This window comes from Euprymna scolopes, chromosome 14, assembly GCF_053919585.1.
Source record: "Euprymna scolopes isolate OS-2025 chromosome 14, ASM5391958v1, whole genome shotgun sequence".
Taxonomy (NCBI): domain Eukaryota; kingdom Metazoa; phylum Mollusca; class Cephalopoda; order Sepiida; family Sepiolidae; genus Euprymna; species Euprymna scolopes.
Window position 1 is genome coordinate 123,683,640 of NC_136495.1, and position 20,748 is coordinate 123,704,387.

Below are 20,748 nucleotides of genomic sequence, written 5' to 3' on the forward strand. Positions count from 1 at the left end.
GTAGATGATACTACTATCTACTATCCTGAAAAGATATGACTATGCACTTAACCTGCCGGAATCAGTGCGTGTTTTCCTCGTGCTTTTTTAAGGAAATAGTTGACAATACAAAAATAACGCGGAAGTAAATATGTGAGCGACAATAAAAATACTATGAATCTAATAAACTCCTCAGATGAAACGTTACTTTAAAAATTAGTTGTAAGATAAGCGATAAGCTGAAAAAAATGAACATTTAGGATTTCCGATCAAGAGTAAATATAATTGGCGAAGGAAATAGAAAATTTAAACAAATATGAAGTATTTTCATGGGGTGTTTAATTATCTCTTTTGTGTTCGTTTATATGTGTACGTATCGGAGTATACGTGTTAAAATGTTATACAAATGCAATCATATTTAAACCATAGATTAAATAAAAAATAACCTTGTGTTTCTGATAATGTGTATACTAATAAATCATGTATTTATCTTTTACATATACCATTTTATTTAATTTATTATTATTTACTTATTAGAAGTTTTCACGCAAGATATTAGCAGTAATCGCTCACTAACAATATTTATTACTGTTCCCTTGAGTCTGAGTGATAACAAGTTTCACAGATTTCCAGCATACAAGACCTAATTATATACTTGCTATAAACCACTTTGCTATATGGAAACATCCGTTTACCATTGATTTTACACTGCTAACAAAAATTGGTCTCCCCTGGAATTAATGCAGCAAAAACCTCCCCAAGATTTCAGCATTCCTAAGCCCTTTCGCCAGAAGTCGAGATGGTAGTCGCCCCTGTCGATTTTACTATCCTTCCTGACCCTTCGTAATCAACTAAGGCTCGTTCCAGTATTTATTAGTTGGTTGGTTGTTTTTATTTTACTGCATATCAACCCTTTTTCAGGTTAATTAATGCCGAATCCAAAAATTTTGAAGAAAAATATTTTAATAGAATATTTTTGCTGTTTTCAAGTCGGTTTCTATTTAACTCATAGTTGGGACGCTAACAGGTACTACCAATCCGCGTCCGAGTAGACTTGGGAGCAATGGCAATTAAAGGGTGGCTGAACACTCCCCAGAGCCCGCAAGCCTGGGCCTCACCACTGGATATAGTTTAAGGTCATAATAATTAATGGTTCAATTTATATGTACATGGTTACTTTCATACACATGTAATCAGAAAGACACACCCAAACGCATACCTGTAACTATGAACAAATTAGAACTAGTGAGTATTATAGAAATATATTATAACGGTTTGCTTCCCTTATGATTACAACTTGGTTATCTTCAAATCAAATGGCAAAAATGTCTTGCCACGTAGTGCCCCATAAGCAATAAAACGCAGTTTATACTATTGATAAATGATAGTACTCCCATAATGTTCCCCATTATTTGGATGGCAATCTTTAACACTCATCCTTAAGTGGTTCTTGCTATTCACGATTAGTGACTTTAATTGTTAAAAAAAATAAAATCCACGTCAAATGGTCTGTATAAATCCTCTTTATAGTTTAAATCAGTGAATTTTGCACTGAAAATTAAAACAAACAGTATATTTAATTAGTAAAAACCGGTAAGGGAACAATAAGTACATTCTGATAAACACTTATCCATATCGTCTGTCCTGTTTTGTTTACTGTAAACATTTTCTCATAATACTCAACTATTGGAGAGAACTTGAATGCCTACAAGACGCTATCCTCGATTGTCTAAGGTCTCTGTGTGCAGGGGGTTGTCAGGTCAACCTGATACGAAGATATTGTTTTCCGTAAATAAACGCGGACTAAATATCCAAATTTTATAGTATTCGCAGCACGAATAAGATCTCTAATGTATGGGCCACTCACACTTGTTTTTATGTGGTGCACCTTCTCCAAGTGATGTTACCGCAAGTAACAGAAAATAGTGGGTACTTCACCACGAATCCTGGAATACATTAAGATATAGAGTCTAAATGAAAGGTATACTATACCATATCTAAATAGTTAATTATGGACAGGAAAATTATGTTCTCGGCTTTAATCATTCACTGTTTGATTAATGGAATATTCAAATATCTACAAGATCTACAAAGATCCCAGATGTTTTGTACAGGCATTTTAAATTGTCGTAAACTCTTGAAAATTCAGTGTGTTTAAAATACAATTCAATTTTTAAACTCTATCATGACAAGAAAAATTATTCCAAGCAGCATCTGGACAAACTTGTCAGTATTAATGAGGATCAAGTTGTCGAACACTTTGGTTTGGTCCAGCAACCTCAACGTGACTTTGGAAATCAAGCCTGCATAATCTAAGAAATGGGTTTGTTTTAAAAACAAGTACATGGTTTAAAATATGTAACTGTCAGATGGTGCAATGGTTAGGAGGGTAGGGGAATATGGTAGAATTTCATAACTACACTTCTGTGCTTCTGATTCGGCGACATGCACGTTGTTGACCGGAGCGTTTTCCTGTCGGAAGAGGATACCATTGTTGATCCTAGCCCGTCTTTGGATTTTTATAGCCTCTTTTAATTCACTCAAAAGAGAAATATAATATAATCCTGTAATTGTGGTAAGCTTTTCTTGTGGAAATATATTATCACTATTTTGTCCTGATTCTAGAAAACTAAGCATGGACTTGCCAACGGGTGGCTGCACATTTACCTTGTTTATAGATAATGAGTGCAAATTCTCGCACTGCATTTTCTGGAAGTTGGTCTCTAGATTATAGGAATAGAGCAAGGTTTCATTCTATGTAATGTATGTTTTGATTAACTTAAAAAGTATTTAATATTTTGGGACCTCTCCAAATGCATCCCCGATCACTCGACGTATTCTCGCTTCAGGAAAGGTATCAAAAACCTGGAAATGACAGACAATTTAAGGAATTATAGTTTTCACAAACCCTGTTTTAATCTTTACCAAATAATTACGCATCGATTTCCCAAGATAGCCATCTCAACTTGATTGACATATGTCCAATCACAAGATCATCAATCTGTTTCCACAGATTCTGGCTATGTTTAAATTCGTTTTTTATGAGATCATGTGAGGGAGCACCATTACCATACATTTCTTCTAAAAGACTTGTTGCATTGTAGGGGATCTATGTGACACCGACGAGTGTATATAAAATGTTCTTCTAATGAATGTACTATACAGAGTGTATACGTGTCTTAACTAAATGTTTGATGTTTAGTAGTGGGGAGGTTGAAAATAGAAGTCGCGTCTAGGTATTAATATTTTCGTGTCAACATAATTTCATAAAGATATATACATTTGACGACATACCTGTCTGCTATTGTTTCTCTGGAAGTTCTGCAGCCATTCTTGAGGAGCTGGATTCTGTTTAAACAAAATCTCATCAAAACAAACCAAGACGCTTTATATATATATATATATATATATATATATATATATATATATATATATATATATATATATATATATATATTATTTCTCACAGGTAGTTTTCATAGCGGAGGAGTGATTGACGTTCTGTGATTAAGATTAGTCCTACTACGTCTCCCTCCCTCGTGAGGAGACCCCTTTTCAGATCATCTTTTTCTTTCAACATCTTCAATCCAACTTAACAGTTTGCTCCAGCAAACTAGAACACGTGACAGACGACACGTTCTATCGGAAAACTATTCAGATACCTTTCGGTGCAAACTTGATGAGGTCACTGAGTTTGACATGTCTTGATATGCTTTGATAATGTACAAAACATAGTTTCACATCTTGTTTACTTCGCCAGTTAGATAGATAGATAGATTTATCGATAGATAGATAGACATATATATATATATATATATATATATATATATATATATATATAGATACACCGATAATTAGATAAACTGATAAATAGACCGATAACAGATAATTATTTCTTCTGCTCGGCCAAGTATATTACATTCTCCTGTTGTGTACACCATTTGAAATATAAAAACTGGATCACTGCTAAATACTCAACAGACTCAATTTCATACCTGAATCAGTTCAAACACCTGTAAGTCAGAGACAACAAGTTCAGCGATATCATTTGACACATAAGCCATAGAGATGTAAATCGTTGCACATAAATTTTCAGCAAGATCAAACATATGAAAGTGTGCAGGGTCATTACTTATTGAACACCCTTCGTAACCCATATTTAAACCTAAACCCCTGAATCAATATTTTACAAATTGCAATTTTTGTATTTTCTGTGCTAAAATGGATGACAACCTTTTTGAGTTCTCTACTCCAATAAGCCCCTCGGACTGCCTTTCGTTCTGTTATTCCTGCTATGAGAAGTTTTAAGATTTCAATAACCTTTTCTTTTCAATCTCAGTCTTGTAAACTTGAGCGTTTATTTTAATTTGAAATGCAAATTGTTTTAATTTGAATTAGTATTTGTTTAATTTGAAGTTTGAACTGTTGTATTTAAAATCTAACTTTTAGCAATGTGTAATTCAATTTTTATTTTAAATTGATCGTTTAAAAAAAATTAAAGTTGATCGCTTTTAATTTGGTGTTAAACTATTTTATTATAATGCGAACATTTTTATTTGATAATAAAACATAATAATTCTTTAATTTTAAAGTCAGTTATTAACATTATTCAAAGTTTTAATGTAAATTAGATCTGTATCTTATATTTTAATTTATATTTTATGGTTTTAAAATACAATAGATATCGTAATATGAGGCGTTTTTTATCCGGGGGGAAAAACGTGTCCAAGAACAGACTGAGTTTATTATGAATAAATCGATTTGTGCAAGTCAGAGAGAATCAACAATGAATGATCTACTTTCGTATATATCGTATCTAGAAATCGATTTTCGTTGTTGATCTCAGCATAATATCGGGCGGGAAATAGTAACATTTTGTACAGTGAAGTTACAATTTTTTCATTTTACATTAAGTTTTTTCAATTACGAATAAATGTGTAGAATAACGTAATAAAATGTGCAGTATGAGGTATTAAAATGTGAAGTATCACGTAATAAAATGTTTATTTGTATATTTTGTATTATCTAAAGCGATGGGTTGGTACATCTACATCGAGACATCGAGACCCCAGAGAAAAGGTGACATTGCCGAGTTAGTTTCACCGGCCTTCAAAAGCAACACAATGTACTGTTTTATGTTTTACTACTTCATGTATGGTGGAACGATTGGAAAACTCAATGTGGTTCTCGTAAGTAATACTCTTTTTTAACCATATGATTTGCCTACCGAACGCGAAATTGCTTTGTGAATGTCCCTACATCGACAATTTGAAACATAATCAAGGTGCGCAACAAGAGCTAATAATAGGTAACATACGCACGGATATAAATGGTTAATGCTACTAAAACTAGCATGCTATCTGGCGTTTCCCGATCGTAAAATACGCTTAAATATGATAATTAATTCATGCCAATTCCGTATTTATTAGTATAAAGTACATACTTTGTTAACTATTATATAATACCTAATATATATATATATATATATATATATGTGTATATATATATATGTGCATATATATATATACTGATGAGCTGTGAAACAGCGAAACAGTACTGTATGTGGATGACTATAGTGCTCCTCACCTTGAGTTGAGCATATCGAGAAGTGAAACACGAATTACCATTAGCATATAAGCGACGCTCTTTGTGTAAACAAATCGAGCGGAGGTATTTCGGACGATATCAAAGCATCGTTAAACTCACTACTCGTTCAAGCAGCAGCCAATAGCGTAATGGTTAGAAGCCTTGACTGCCGTATAAACGGTCGGGTTTCAATCCTGGCTTGAGGTAGTTGCCTGTCTAGCCGCACTGATGAGCTGTGAAACAGCGAAACAGTACTGTATGTGGATGACTATATATATATATATATATATATATATATATATATATATATATATATAGTAATAATTTCTAAAGTAAAAAATAATAACTTCGTTTCCATCAACTGGAAACGAAACAAAAACGTTTGGCGCTTCAGCTTTCGTCGTTACCGTCTGAACTATCGCCAGATAGATTTAAAGTAAGCTATTTTAGCTAAACTGTACATGTACGCATGCTCAGAAGTGAACCAATTTACTCATGCCAAAGTCAACTGTTTTTTAACCTTTTGATAGCTATTTCTTCATGTTATAAACCTATTGGAAAGTGTGCTCGAGGTCCATATACACTATATATCAAGTTTTATGTCTGTAGATCAAATATACAAACTTGAGTTTGGTAAAGACGTTTCGCGTATACACAGACGAGTCATCTTATATGTAAATACATGTTCGTGTACAAGAACGATATTATTCTAAATGCTACGCAAGTGCAATTGTGCATATAATGTAGAAAACATGCATGAATAGAATTGGGTATAATTGTTAAATGGAGTCACCAATTCAATGCGAAATCATAAAAATGAATAATTAATGAAGAAAAGTACTTTCTTCAAAGAACGTGCAAATAAGCTAATCTTTAGTTAGTTACTCGTGTATACAGGACTGAGTGGCCGTGTGCAAAAATTCTACATAATTATGCAGAATGTAAAAACTATGCATAAAAAGAATTAAGCGTAATAGTTAAATGAAACCTATAATATAATAAGAAAGAATAAAATAAATAATCAATTAATAAACGCTGGTTTTTAAAGCAATGTAAAAATTAGTTAAACTTTATGAAGTTGCTCGCATAACGATGATTGAATATATTAATAAGTCCGTTTTAATATTTTTAAAAAGAAATAGTAGGCTTTTTATATCAATGACAGAGCGAGAAAAATCTCAACTTTATCGGTATGGAGATGATATAAGAGAGCTTTACATTGCTCATTCTATTCGTAATGTCTATATTTTTCAAGATATAAATGAAATAATGTAAAACGCCAGATGTCGTTATTACAGTAGTCCAAATCGAATGCAGACCATCTCGTTAAATCATTTATTCTCATCTAAGTACAGAGTAATAAAGGTGAAGAATATAAATCGTTATGAGTTTTCATATAAGTTTTCAGATAATAAATCAAATAAAATTAAGCTGTGTGACGCAAACTAAGACCTCAAGATATTTGTGTGCTTCCTTTTATCAAAATTGACCATGCTCATGTTTTAAGTTATTTCGATAATATAGTTTCATAATATGTATTGAAAGGAAAATCTATATTCATGTTTAAGTTTTTTATGTAAAATATATTTGTTTGTTCACATGCGTCATATATATGACGTCATAACAAATATATATATATATATAAATATATAATATATATACATATATATATATATATATATATATATAAATTCGTATTCCTGCCTGTTTGTTTGTTTGTTTGTTCACAATTTGATTAATATATACAAAAGGTTCCTTACCTTACTCTCTCATTTATTTCTATATATAATATGATTCCTGGAAACTAGATACAATTAAGAGTTCATCTCATTTGTATATTACATTAAAAATCGATTTTATTAAATAGCGGTATCTTAATTAATGTTTCGAGCAAGCGAATTGTTATAAGTATTCTATCTAAAATTGTTATTTAATAAATTTGAAACAATAATTATGTTAATAACATATTTAATTTAATTTATTTGGAATTATTAATCCAACATCGATTTTAAAAAAACAAAAACATTTTTAGAGTTATGTGTCCCTTTGGATCATAAACCAAAAAAAATTATGACCAAATAAAATAAATTTCCATCTTGAAAACATAATTCGAATTAGATAGAACATTTTTTGGCTTTATTGTTTTTTTTTTTAATATTCAAACAAAAAATTAGAAAAGATGCCATTTGTTTGTTTGTATTATTCTTTAAACGGCTATACAGAAATCGGTAACTATTTACGATATAATCCAACGTCGTTTACCACCTAAAAAAATGAAGATCTTCTGACCCCCTCCCCATAACTTCCACGATTTACATTTTTTTCTTTTTTCACATTAATACATCAATTACAAACTTAACTTTCTAATTAAAAAAAAGGTAAATTTTTTTTACGACGTGACCCAGCGTCATTTACCCCCTAAAAATGAAGATCTACTTTTTTGGCCTAATACGTTTAAATAGTCTTTATAAATAATATGAAATTTTGAAAGAAAAGAATATTAATATTTTAGAGTGGGGGATCACTTTTCCATATTAATTTAACGTAAAATGAGCACCTACTTTTTGGCCACCAAGCATTCAACGAGACATGTAACATTTTTTCAAGTTTGGCGATCGAGGGAGGGGGAAACAAAACATGACAAGTACAATTTGTTTTCGTTTTTTTGTGGGGGACTGGAATTACATTTGAAACATAAAATAAGGATAAATTTAATTAATTTTATTAGACACTCTGTAATTTCACCTAACAATTTCATAAACAAAACGAACCCCAAAATATGACAAATTACATTGGGGAGGCATTACATTAGAAACATAAAATGACGAAAAATTTCATTTAATTATTTTTGGAATTAATTCTTAGTAGATCTTCATTTGTTTAGGGGTCCTGCCTACTTGGCTATTTTTTTTTTTTTTTTGCGATCGCACGGGCATTCACTGCTGTTTTATTGAAACAAAAGATGTAATGATTTATTTTTAACTATTTATTTGAGGGGGAAGTTTTCTTTCCAGTGCTCAATATCATGAGAATAGGTTCTTCCCTTTGTATCCCTTCTACCGAAATATCTGGTGGAGAGGATTGGGGCGATTACATTTACATATATTTATCCGTTCCTTTATTTTTGAATTGTTGTGAGGGTATCTACCTTGCCTTTGATGAAAATGATTATATCCATGCTAGTATATATATATATATATATATACTAGCATGGGTACCCCCTGGAACATGGGTTGATCTGGAACACACCTGCTATACTAATCATTTATATATATATATATATATATACATATATATATATATATATATATATATATATATTTGTGTGTGTGTGTTTATGTGTGTGTGTGTGTGTGTGCATTCTACGTCATATACGATGTCATAGCAGATGACATCATATATGAGGAAGCCATAGCAAAAAAAAAAAAAGGTAGTTAAAATAGGAACCGGGGCAAAAATAAAAGTAAAGATTCCAGGCTAACGCCAGGTAGATTATTTATTACCCGGAGTTTTAGGAGACATAAGCTGCTGTATATATATATATATATATATATATATATATATATATATATATATATATATATATATATGTGTGTGTGTGTGTGTGTGTGTGTGTGTGTGTGTGTGTGTGTGTGTGTGTGGTTCATTATTTCAAACTCGGGGATTTTTATTTAAATCATTATAAATTGTTTCAATAGACAGGAAAATAACATTATCCTGCCGATCTCGTCAGACGATCTAAGCCAAAATAAATTAGAAGGAGAGAGATTTTTTTAAAAATGACATATGGGTATAAAAAAAATCAAGAGTTGAAGTGCTGGATAGAGAGGGAAGAGGGAGGAGTGAGAGAGAAAAGAAAAGGGGAGAAATATAGAATATATTTTTAGTTAGAAGGAAAGAAATTAAAATAAAGAGAGGAGATTGTTTATTAAAGGGGACTCTTAATATATATATATATATATATATATATATATATATATATATATATATATATATATATATATATATGTGTGTGTGTGTGTGTGTGTGTGTGTGCGTGTGCATATGTATATAGTATCAGAAGATTTAAAAATAACTTTTAAAACTCTCATTTAAAAAAAACAAACTTTTTTACGAAAATACCTGAAAGAGCGAACCTAAGCTTGAAACGCGTTATAAAAATATTTTAAAATAAAAATATGATAAAAGGCTAAAATACCCACAATTATTGATGGCTACACTCTTTTAAATATATATATATATATATATATATATATATATATATATTTCGTTTATTTATTTATTTTCATTTATTTTTTATAAGCGATACTGTGGTGTTTTTCTTTCACACCCTGCGTGCTTTAAAGGGAGAGGTACTCTGCCCTTTGTTTATATTCTAGTTGCTCCACATTTTTTAGACATATTATTTATTATTATTTTATTATTTAAATATTTTCTACGTGCATAAATTAAGTTATCTATAGACATGGCATGTTTCGATGTTTCACTTCTCCTCAGTATAGCTAAACTTATCGAGACTCAAACTCACAACTGCTCGATACGTAGCCTGATGTCTTAACAACGAACTACGAGATCTCAACAATTCTGTGCACGGTTTTTATCGCTTTTAAATTTAAGATCGTATTTTTTGTATATATATATATATATATATATATAACAACCACCAACAAACACGAGAGTACGCTTATATATATATATATATATATATAAGCGATACTCTGGTGTTTGTTTTTCGCTCCCTGAGTGCTTTAAAGATAGAGGTTTTCTGCCCCGTTTATATTCTAGTCGCCCCCACATTTTAGGACTTATTATAAGTGATGATTTCGAGTCTCAATAAGTTTAGCTATACTGACGAGAAGTGAAACTTTGAAAAACGTCATGTCTCTTGATAACTTAATTTTATGCACGTAGAATATATTTAAATAAATAAATATTTAAATGATAAATTATTTATATATATATATATAATATAGAATATGAGCTCTTGGATGTTTAGCTAAACATTAACAGTGATTTATAAAGATTAACGATAAATATGCACGCACACACACATATATATAATATGTGCATGTATTTTTATAACCTATTGTATTATTTTCAATGTATTTATTGTAATTGTTATCTATATTTATTGTAAGCGTTAAACTTATTTGTGCCTCTAGAATAAACAAGACGGATCCAAAAAGATTTTATGGACAAAGAGTAAATCACATGGAAAGACCTGGATTAAAGAAGCGTTTCGAATCCCCAGCCAGAGTAATCAGTTCACGGTGTCGTTTGAAGGCATTGTTGGTTATGGTGTTTACGGCGATATCGCAATTGATGATGTACATGTTACGGAGGGTGAATGCAAAGAAACAGGTAATTAACTTTTTTCAACTGATTTCTTTTTTGTCCCTACAGCTTATTTCACACAGAAAAGATGCTGCTATACTTTCTCGTCATGGCAACCGCTTCATTGTACTCACTTGTATAAAATTCACCAGAACTTCTCTAGTTTCAACTATAGCTTTCCTATCTTCTTTTCCAAAAATCAAAGGAAAACTTTATTACCTAGAAGATTCTATCTATGGAACAATACTCTACGAGTCTGCATTACAACATAGTCGTCTTCAAGTTTAATGTGAACAAATACTTGTTGATTTTTTGGTCTTGGATTAACAACTTGCCTTAAATAAGTTTATAGCCATCACCCATTGTTTCATGTCTTGTTTATGATCGCTTTAACGATTATGCTCGATTGATCCCCATACTTACAATAAGCAAAAAAAGCTTTAAAGACGTCTTGGATGGCCACGGTAGCTTCTTCGTAAACTGTTACCCCATTTTGCGTGTGTGGGTGTTTTCGAACAGTTAAGTTATATATTTCCATACAACACTTACAAATAACAATTAATTATTATTCTCTTGTATGTATATATTGAAAAACATACACTAGTCATCTTTTTCCAGGGCCTATGGAGGGGTTATCCCTCAGCATCAAAGCCAGCAGAGTCAAGATCATTGTGGAGATGGCTGGTTCCTTGTTGAATAAGATATGATTCTGGTCCTGTGCAGCTCTAGGAGGTTCACCATTCCAGACTTCCCATTATTGCCTTTTGGGAAGAGATTAATTTATTGCAAATCGCCTGAAATTCCCCTATGGGAAATGCCACTAGAACTGCCCAGATAGTTTTGCAGGCCAGAGTGCTTTATCCTCTAGGCCGCCGTTTTCTTCCAACCCCTAACCCTAACCCTTACCCTAACCCTAACCCTTACCCTAACCCTAACCCTAACCCTAACCCTTACCCTAACTCTAAGCCTAACCCTAACCCTAACTCTTACCCTAACCCTACCCCTAACTCTTACCCTAACCCTAACCCTTACCCTTACCCTAACCCTAACCCTAACCCTTACCTTGACCCTAACCCTTACCCTTATCCTAACCCTTATCCTAACCCTTATCCTAACCCTTACCCTAACCCTAACTCTGACTATTCCGACTCTTATGTCACATCATCCTGTCGTTGGATGGAGATAAATAAGCTTCGCTGTAATGTGAGGTAGTTATAAAATAGTTACGAATTAATATCGATAGATATCTAAGTAAATATTGCAATGTAGAAAAATTACTAACCCAGAATATCCTCAGCTATACGTGTTACGTTATGCTATAGTTCTATTGTTTTTATCAGGTCGTTTATTTACTTCATAAACCATGTGCCAAAACACGTGGTGAATATATATATATATATATATATATATATATATATATATATATATTATAATAAAAAGGAAATATGTGAATGCAAATCTGTTAATACGATCATGTGTCGTGGATTATCATTATAATACATTAAATTTAGAGATTATAAAGTCGTTTCTTAATGTAAATTGATATTATTTTACTCTTGTCCGATGCGAAAGTAACTTTAATTATTAGTTCCAGATTGCAATAGTATACCACAGTCAAATCGGTGACAATTAACACAAGATGTTTCAAACTCCATGAAGATGACGAGTCAGCATTAGACATAAATTATCAAAACTCAACTGTACATTTCTGTCGGGTTCAAACTAATTAATCCTACAGAACAAACCTTGTCACAAATCGAATACACATGCGCACTGACACACATTTATTGTATTTCCATATGAAGATATAATTTTTACCTACTGATATTTTTTCTTATTTATTGTACTGTTTTTCAGGTCCATTGAATTGTACTTTCGAATCTGCTCACCTTTGTGGCTATAAAACCCCAACGAAACAAGGCGCTAAATGGCGACAGCATACTGAGAAGAAACCGAGCCGACTAGGACCTTCAATGGATCACACTTTAAATACTGCAGATGGTACGTTTTAAGCCAGTGAATCTGTATACACCTTTATACACTATAAAGTTAATTTGAACAAAATGTTTCAATCAAATACCTAATCCCAGAAAGATGGTAGCAAACATTTTCTCCCTTTGTTTATTAAGTTCTCTGACGCATCTCATGTCACTGTCAGAAGATTCGTAACCAATGTAATTATTTCTATAGTACTGCTGTGTCTTCATATCTACAGATGTACAGACTTAATATAGACATATGTAGCATTTTATTATAATTTCATAAAATTGAAATATGAACATGTATATATATATGTATATATATATATATATATATATATATATATATATATATATCTTCTTCATTTGTTTTTACATGAGCATACATACATATATTGTTACACGTTCATGAGCATGTTTCGGTCAGCTAGTTACGAGTAACTAGAAACATCTTTAGACGATAATATAGGCCCTCCTGACTCTGCAGAAACCACAGTCGTAGTTGGACTATATATCCTATACAATCCATCAAAAGATATAGAAATTGATATAATTGGCTTATATAGGGATGATTTCTACGTCTAGTAAATAATACTGACGGCCCTAAATGTGATAAAATAAAAAATATTATAAAAGAATTCAAAAGAATAAATCATAAGGTTGAAATTACCACGAACATAAAAATAGTTCACTTCCTAGATGTTAGACTAAACCTAAACAAAGAAACTTATGAACCCTACAAAAAAGATAACAGTAACCCTATATATGTCTACTCTATCTCAACTCACCCTAAAACTATTATTAAACATATCTCCAAATCCATTAACAGAAGACTTAGCTCTGACTCTGCATTCAAAGAAAATATTTGACAAAACTAAATTAGAGTATATAGAACATGCAAATAAAACACCTACATCTAAAAAAAAAAAAACAAAAAGGAAAAGCATTTCGCTTGCCCCTCACTTCAATCAAATGATTAAAACCAATCTAGGCAAATATTTTAAAATCTTATTAAGCGCCAATAATATCCTCCACAAAATATTTTATAAAAACACTGTTAAATTAAGCAGCAATAACTTCTAAAGAATAATACAAAATCATAATAAAAATGTAAATGTAAAACAGAATGTAACCAGCGTAAACGAATTAAAACATTGCCTTAGTAAAGTAATTATTGTTTTGGTGTGACGTAATATATTAATGATTTACGTAACGTTTCAAAACATTATTTCCGATAATAAAAATAAACTAATTAATGGATAAAAATTATCAATAACATAGGAAATTATTTTAACGATCCAAAACAATTTACTTAGCTTTAACAATGTATTGTATATAATTCATTCACAGTTATCTAATTTAAATGAACAGTAAAAATCAATAAAATTCGCTTGATTCTGATTATACATGTAATTTCTTTTTAGCGTAACATTGCTGAGCAAATCTAACCACTTAGTTATGAGACGGGCGCTGGTGTAAAGTGTCATTTAAATGCTTAATTTAAACACTAACAACTACTAGACAGTATACCATTTGGTTACAAAAAACGCACAAAATAATTGGTGATGTCACGTACAACAGTATTCAATCTGCTTACCGAGGTGTTATATAATAATTTACGTAGTTGGTTGGTTGTTTTTGTTTTACGGCATATCAACAATTTTCAGGTTATTTGCCGAATCCAATGATTTTGAAAGAACATTTTAAAAAATATTTGTTGTTTTTTTTTCAAGTCGGTTTCTATTTAACCCATAGTTGGGACCCTAACAAGTACTACCACTTCGGCAATTAAGGGGTGGCTCCACACTCCGCAAAGACTGCAAGCTGGGGGTCTCACCATCGGATAAAGTTTAAGGTCATATCCAGGACCCATTTACGTAGTGTTTCCTTGTATCATAGCTCTTCGGTGTGATTAGACGAGCCGTTCTCCCAAACTGGAGTTAGAACCTATGGCCATCTTATTGATAGTCAGTGACACATTTTGCTACCTAATTTGATTTTCTCTATTTAATGCATAATTTAATCCTCGCGATAATATATATTTATCTAAAAAAATAGGAAGGGGAGACAACTTAAAATTGATAGTAACTATATAATCATCTGTGTATTTGCATTTGTTTATTAATATGTATATTTTAATATTTTCAGGTACTTATATGTATCTGGAGTGGGATTATAAAAATCAGAACATTGCTGAAGCACAACTGATCAGTCCGCCCATCAAAGGCAACTCTGATTTCTGCATGGAGTTTTACTATTATGCTTCCTTGAAAAGGACGCCAAACGAACTGAGAATATATCAACAAGTTGGCAATAATCCTGGGCCCCCAATATGGATCGATACAAATATTTATGCACATGGCTGGACCAAAAGGCAGGTAACTCTACCTGCGAAAAAGAGCTATAACGTAAGTCATACGTACTATCTGCCAAATAATAAACCAAGTATATTTCTTAGTTTGTAAACAAATACTATATTGGCTCATGCAAAGTATTAGATGCATAATCCTGACTTGTTTTCACTTTGGCTTGGTAAGAACGCATATCATATATTGGTTGGAATATGTCTGAAAGATTTGAATTGATTTGTTCTCATTGAAAATATTCAGTTATATTACGGTATTGCACTGATCAGAGGGAAACATGAGGGAACGGTGTCCCGCTTGCTTTTGAAATATGCTTAGGCACATTAAAATTGATATCACATTAGAAGTCGCCATGAAGCGACTGAGAGGAAAGCTTATGATCAGATTGGTAGACGGAGAATCGGTGTTCATGCGGACAAAAACTGTCATCGTATCAAGTTATGGGGAAAAACATCTATCATAGCTCTGGATTAAGAAAGAGAAACCAAAATCTAATATATAAACGGCTATATGTCTGTCTGTTTCGACAATGGAGTGGAGTGTTAAAATATCTCTGCTGCATCATTTGTATAAAAAAAAAGTTGAATATCGAATGCAGCACATGTCTTGGAAATCTATACCAGAAAAAACAGTTGGAAATAAGTCGTACACAATAAGTCATATACAATCCACTACACATAGGCTATTGTGGAATTTTTAATCTTGATTTCAAATGATGTATTTTCAAATAAGTTTTCGTTGTATACCTTTTACTTTATCTAGTACTGAACGCACATCACAATGGCGGTGTAAGAATTTACGTGGCAGCGACGAAATTCTCGAAGATGAGTGTAGTGGTTGGCCATCGGACGTTGCCAATGACCAATAAAGACCCTTATTCGAAGCCATTTCACGCACAACTCTCTTCTGAATTATATATAACGTATACGGCGATTTCCAACCACTTGAGAGAGATTACAAAGACGAAAATATTCTTGATAAATCGGGACCTCACGAATTGAACAACGACCAAAAGAAAACCCCGTTGTAAAGTGTCATGTTCTCTTCTCTCACGCAAAAATAGCGACGTGTTTCTCCACCAGCTGTGACTTGCTATTAAAAGTGGGTTCTTTACGACTACCGACAACGTTTAGCTCAATGGTTAGACGCAGACGAAGCTTCAAGACACTCTCCGAGGCCAGAGTTGCACCAAAAGAAGGTCATGCTGACTGTTTGGTGATCTGCAATCGGTCTCATCCATCACAGTTTTTTGAATGCAGGCGAAACCATTACGGCGGAGACGTACCGTCAACAAATGAATGAAATGCATCAGAAAATTCAACAACAATACCAAACAGAACAGGCCCAATTCTTCTCCACGAGAATGCCTGACCGCACGTTGCTAAACCGACTCTGTAGAAGTAGAACCAATTGAGATACGAAACTCTGCCCCATACGCAATATTCTCCAGACCTATCCCTACTGACTATCGTATTTTAAAGCAACTCGATAACTTACTCAGGAGAAATGCTTCATAAACCTAAGGGATATCATAAACACTATCAGCGACTTCATAGCCACCAGAAAACGAGACTTTTGTGTTACTGACATAAATACACTTGTTTTGCTTTGGCAAACGTGTGTTAATTCTCATGATGCTTATTTCGATCAACACATTTTTGTTAGAGCAGAGATATGTTCATTTAAATTTAGAAGTAAAAAACCGCAAGAATTTTCTTCTCAATCTGATACACACGCGTAGACATAAATATAAAGACCGTATACATAAATAAAAAGAGCGGATCACGCGGTAAAACAATCGAGTATCATTTATCTCTTTTATTTATTTCTTTTTTCTTTTTTTTAATTTCAGTGACCCCTTTTTTCGTTGTGTTTTTCGTGATAAGGTGTTCTTTTATTCTTGCTCGAATAAACTAGTAACGGGTATCAAAAACGACGTCTGTTGCGCTATTAAATATAAATATATATATATATATATATATATATATATATATATATAATGTTCTGGATTGCGCTTTACAAATACTTACGAAATTATATATACACCTGACAATTCTTTTCCCGTTGTTCGCAAAATCAACACAGACGAATTTGTCAATAGTGCTTAGCTATAAGGGTTGGTGTGTTTGTGTGTGGCAGACGACGCTAGCAAAATGGAAATCACACTGGACAGCTGTCGGTTTTCTTTCTTATTCTCTATCCGGCGACCAAAATTCTTGAAATGTAAATATTTAAAATATCTAATTCGAACTTCTTGGCCTGAAATGTAAGCCATTTTTGTTTTCGGTGTTAATTCATGTAAATTTTATAAGACACAGAAATTGAACTCAAACTTAATCTGGAATGTGCGTGTGTGCACATCTCTGATTTTATCAGCGTCGCCTCGGCTCAATATCTAACAATTTCTCTCTATTTCTTATATTTCTATTGTTAAATTAAGTAATAAAAATACGCAAGTGTAAACATAATGTACGTTTGTAATTTTTTATTATGCCTATTTCATAGGTTATTTTTAAAGGAAAAATTGCAGGCTACGATAGCTCGATTCAAATAGATGATATCAGCACTGTACCAGGATTGTGCGAAGAATCAGGTAACATACACATTTTCACTTCAATGAAGAACGGCATGTGTGTATGTGTTTGTGAATGTGCACATGTGTGCGCGCGCGTGGGTGTGCGTGTGTTATTAAGATCATTACGTCTCTTTATGATTACTTGAAGGATATCTACTGTCACATTGTTTAAAATCAAAAGCAGAGAAAAACATAGTGTACGTAATGGGTCCAACACGTATCTTCCTCTTATTGCTGTTGTCCTTTGTCTCCAATAAGTCGCAGAATAGAGTATACCTTTATACACAACGTCGGCCTCATTCAATCTTCTCTTCTTTTGAGCTAAAACCGAAGTCCGAAACATACTCGTACGTGAGATGCGTTTCATTCATGATGCAGCACTGACGGTATACTCTGAAAAACTATTGCATCAAATTATCAACTGCTTTAGGGGCGCTATGCATCATCCTAAGAAAGGTACTCCCAGCAAAAATGTAAAAAAAAAATGCACTAAATCTCACCATTGGTGACTACATGGATTTCACATAACTCGGTTCTACAACCTTGATTAGGCAGTCTTTTTTCTAGACGTATCAGCAAAAATAAAACAAAAATTGCTTCCCCGCGTGTAGTAAGAGACTCAACGAGATGCTGACGACTAATAATAAGATGAAGTGTACATAGCCTACATGCCTATCTCGCTTAATAATTATATCGGCAAGCGAAACGTGAAGGCTAGTGGCATTGACCCAGCAGGTTAAGACTTTTTGTCTGAAAGGCGCAGTCGCTGAGAACGGTTGTGGACAGCATGCTCCAAGAAAAGTGAGGAATTGAGGGATTGTCAATGAGAGCGCATCGACGCCAGAGAGCTCCAACACAACTCTCATGAAAAGATGACATCTACATTTGTGGCAACTGAACAGGATCTGTCGATCCAAGATACGACTGCATCGTAACTGAAGACGTTACAATCCGGCAAGGGACTTATCTGAGATGCAGAATTCTATTGTTTCCTGAGACAGATGAATGTCACTATATTAATATAAAAATGCTCCATATATATAGCATGTATGATTGGTATTTGTTCACCCATACGTATTGATCCACGTTGAATGTTTTTATTACCTTTCCCAAATGAATTTAAATGAATCTCGTGTGCTGTCCTCGTGCAATCACGTCTTCATTTCATAAATTACTAAAACCGAAGACCGTTAGTGTGTACTTTTCAAATACATTTTAACGTCATGTGACATTTAAACAATTAAAATTCTCGCTATTTGCAATACGGTTTACCAAATTATATTACTCATGATCTCTAAATCACTAAAGAACATTGTCACAAAATATCAATATAAAAAAAATCTAAACGAGTTGATTGCACAACGGACATGTTGGGAAGAAAACTCGACCAATGAAGTACAATCTATCGATTTTAATCAAAAATTATTAAATGAACGACTACTACTAAAATGTGTATGTATGTATGAGTTTATTTCTTTGTCTGTGTCTTCAGCTATAAATATCACGTACGATAATTTATTCAGATTGTTTTATTTAAAGAAACTGTGATTTTACTTAAGGGAACTGTGATTTTGAACGGGACATGTGCACTTGGTCGAATATGGAAGACGATCAACTCGACTGGCTATATGGTAAAGGAGATACTAAATCAAGACATACAGGGCCCTCTACTGACCATACGAAAGGACAAGTATCTGGTAAGTGTAAAAGTATCAAAAATGCGTAACATCTGATCGTGATGTGTGGACGGATTTTCTGAGAAGACGATTCAAAGAATTTTTCTTTTATTTTTGCTGAGGGACAGACAAAATACCACAAGCTATTTCGGCAGCTCTTTCACTGTCGATAAAACGTTTTAATAGAAATATGTTACATTTAAGCTGCAGGCAATTCCGGATAGCCTTGCTGGTTACATATAGGAGATAAAAGAATATGCCTCACGTAAAACAATTAAAATAATAAATTCATTAAATGCTAATCTTTGTAAGACGCACACACACGTAAAACCATTTAAATAAATACTATTAAACATAACGGAATATTCCTTCTCGATTATGGGGTTGCTCATCTGGTTACTGTCACTTAAAGATGCTTCGGCAAAAAATCGAAAATGTTAGTGTTACATATGAAATGTACATGATATTATATTTATTTTGACATAAAGTAGACGATTATAAGATAATTAGGGAAAAAGTTATAATCAAGAAAAACCTGTCATGTCTAGCAGTCCTTGCTTAAAAGAAAGAATGCTGCCTAAATGCACACACGCACACACATATGTCAGAAGATTACTCGAACCAAGACAGGTAAAATTAGTTCCAGAAGAGTTTTATACTAGTTTTATGTCCCTTAACAATGTAATGTTACCACCACGTTTACACACGTGACCCACACGTTTATGCCACCTACTTCGCAAGGGAAACCAAGACCAACAATAACTCGAAATCACTTTTTCGTGTTGTAACGACGGCATTTATTTCCAAGTATTTTCCCAGTCAAACCATGATCGGGATTTTTCTCTCTGTCTTCTCGAACGTCGTTTCGAGCGAACATGTTCCTGATCGTGCTCTCGCACGTGCCCCCGAATGTAGTCCTCTGTCTATTGCACACGTTCTTTTTTATAGTTATTTTTTTTTATTCTTAAGCTGATGCCATTTTGCAATTCGTATGTATTTGTATATGAGCTTATGCGCTCTATTGCAGGAAATATAAAACTAAAAATGTAATGCTGCTATTCTTTAGATCTATCAGACATTATTTAATTCTTTATTTGTCTAAACTCTAATTCGCAACTTTCAAGGGCTAAAGAAGCAACAGAAATTGAGATAATCTAGTAAAATGCTGTATAATGACTATCATCATATTCAAAGCAAATCTGATTTTTTAAATTGGAGATTACGTTTATATGATGTTTTCTTTAACCTGTTGA

At 32.8% G+C, this 20,748-nt stretch overlaps 1 protein-coding gene across 1 annotated transcript in view; it reads left to right on the top strand.

The window, feature by feature from the left end:
* The first annotated feature begins 5,012 nt into the window (after window positions 1-5,012).
* Window positions 5,013-20,748, top strand: part of LOC145292801 (MAM and LDL-receptor class A domain-containing protein 2-like) — a 228,899-nt gene continuing 213,163 nt past the window's right edge. The window contains exons 1-6 of the mRNA XM_080138841.1: window positions 5,013-5,168; window positions 10,728-10,926; window positions 12,757-12,900; window positions 15,027-15,286; window positions 17,750-17,837; window positions 19,379-19,516. Coding sequence (XP_079994967.1) covers window positions 5,013-5,168; window positions 10,728-10,926; window positions 12,757-12,900; window positions 15,027-15,286; window positions 17,750-17,837; window positions 19,379-19,516 — 985 coding nt within the window. The remainder of the gene's footprint in view (window positions 5,169-10,727; window positions 10,927-12,756; window positions 12,901-15,026; window positions 15,287-17,749; window positions 17,838-19,378; window positions 19,517-20,748) is intronic.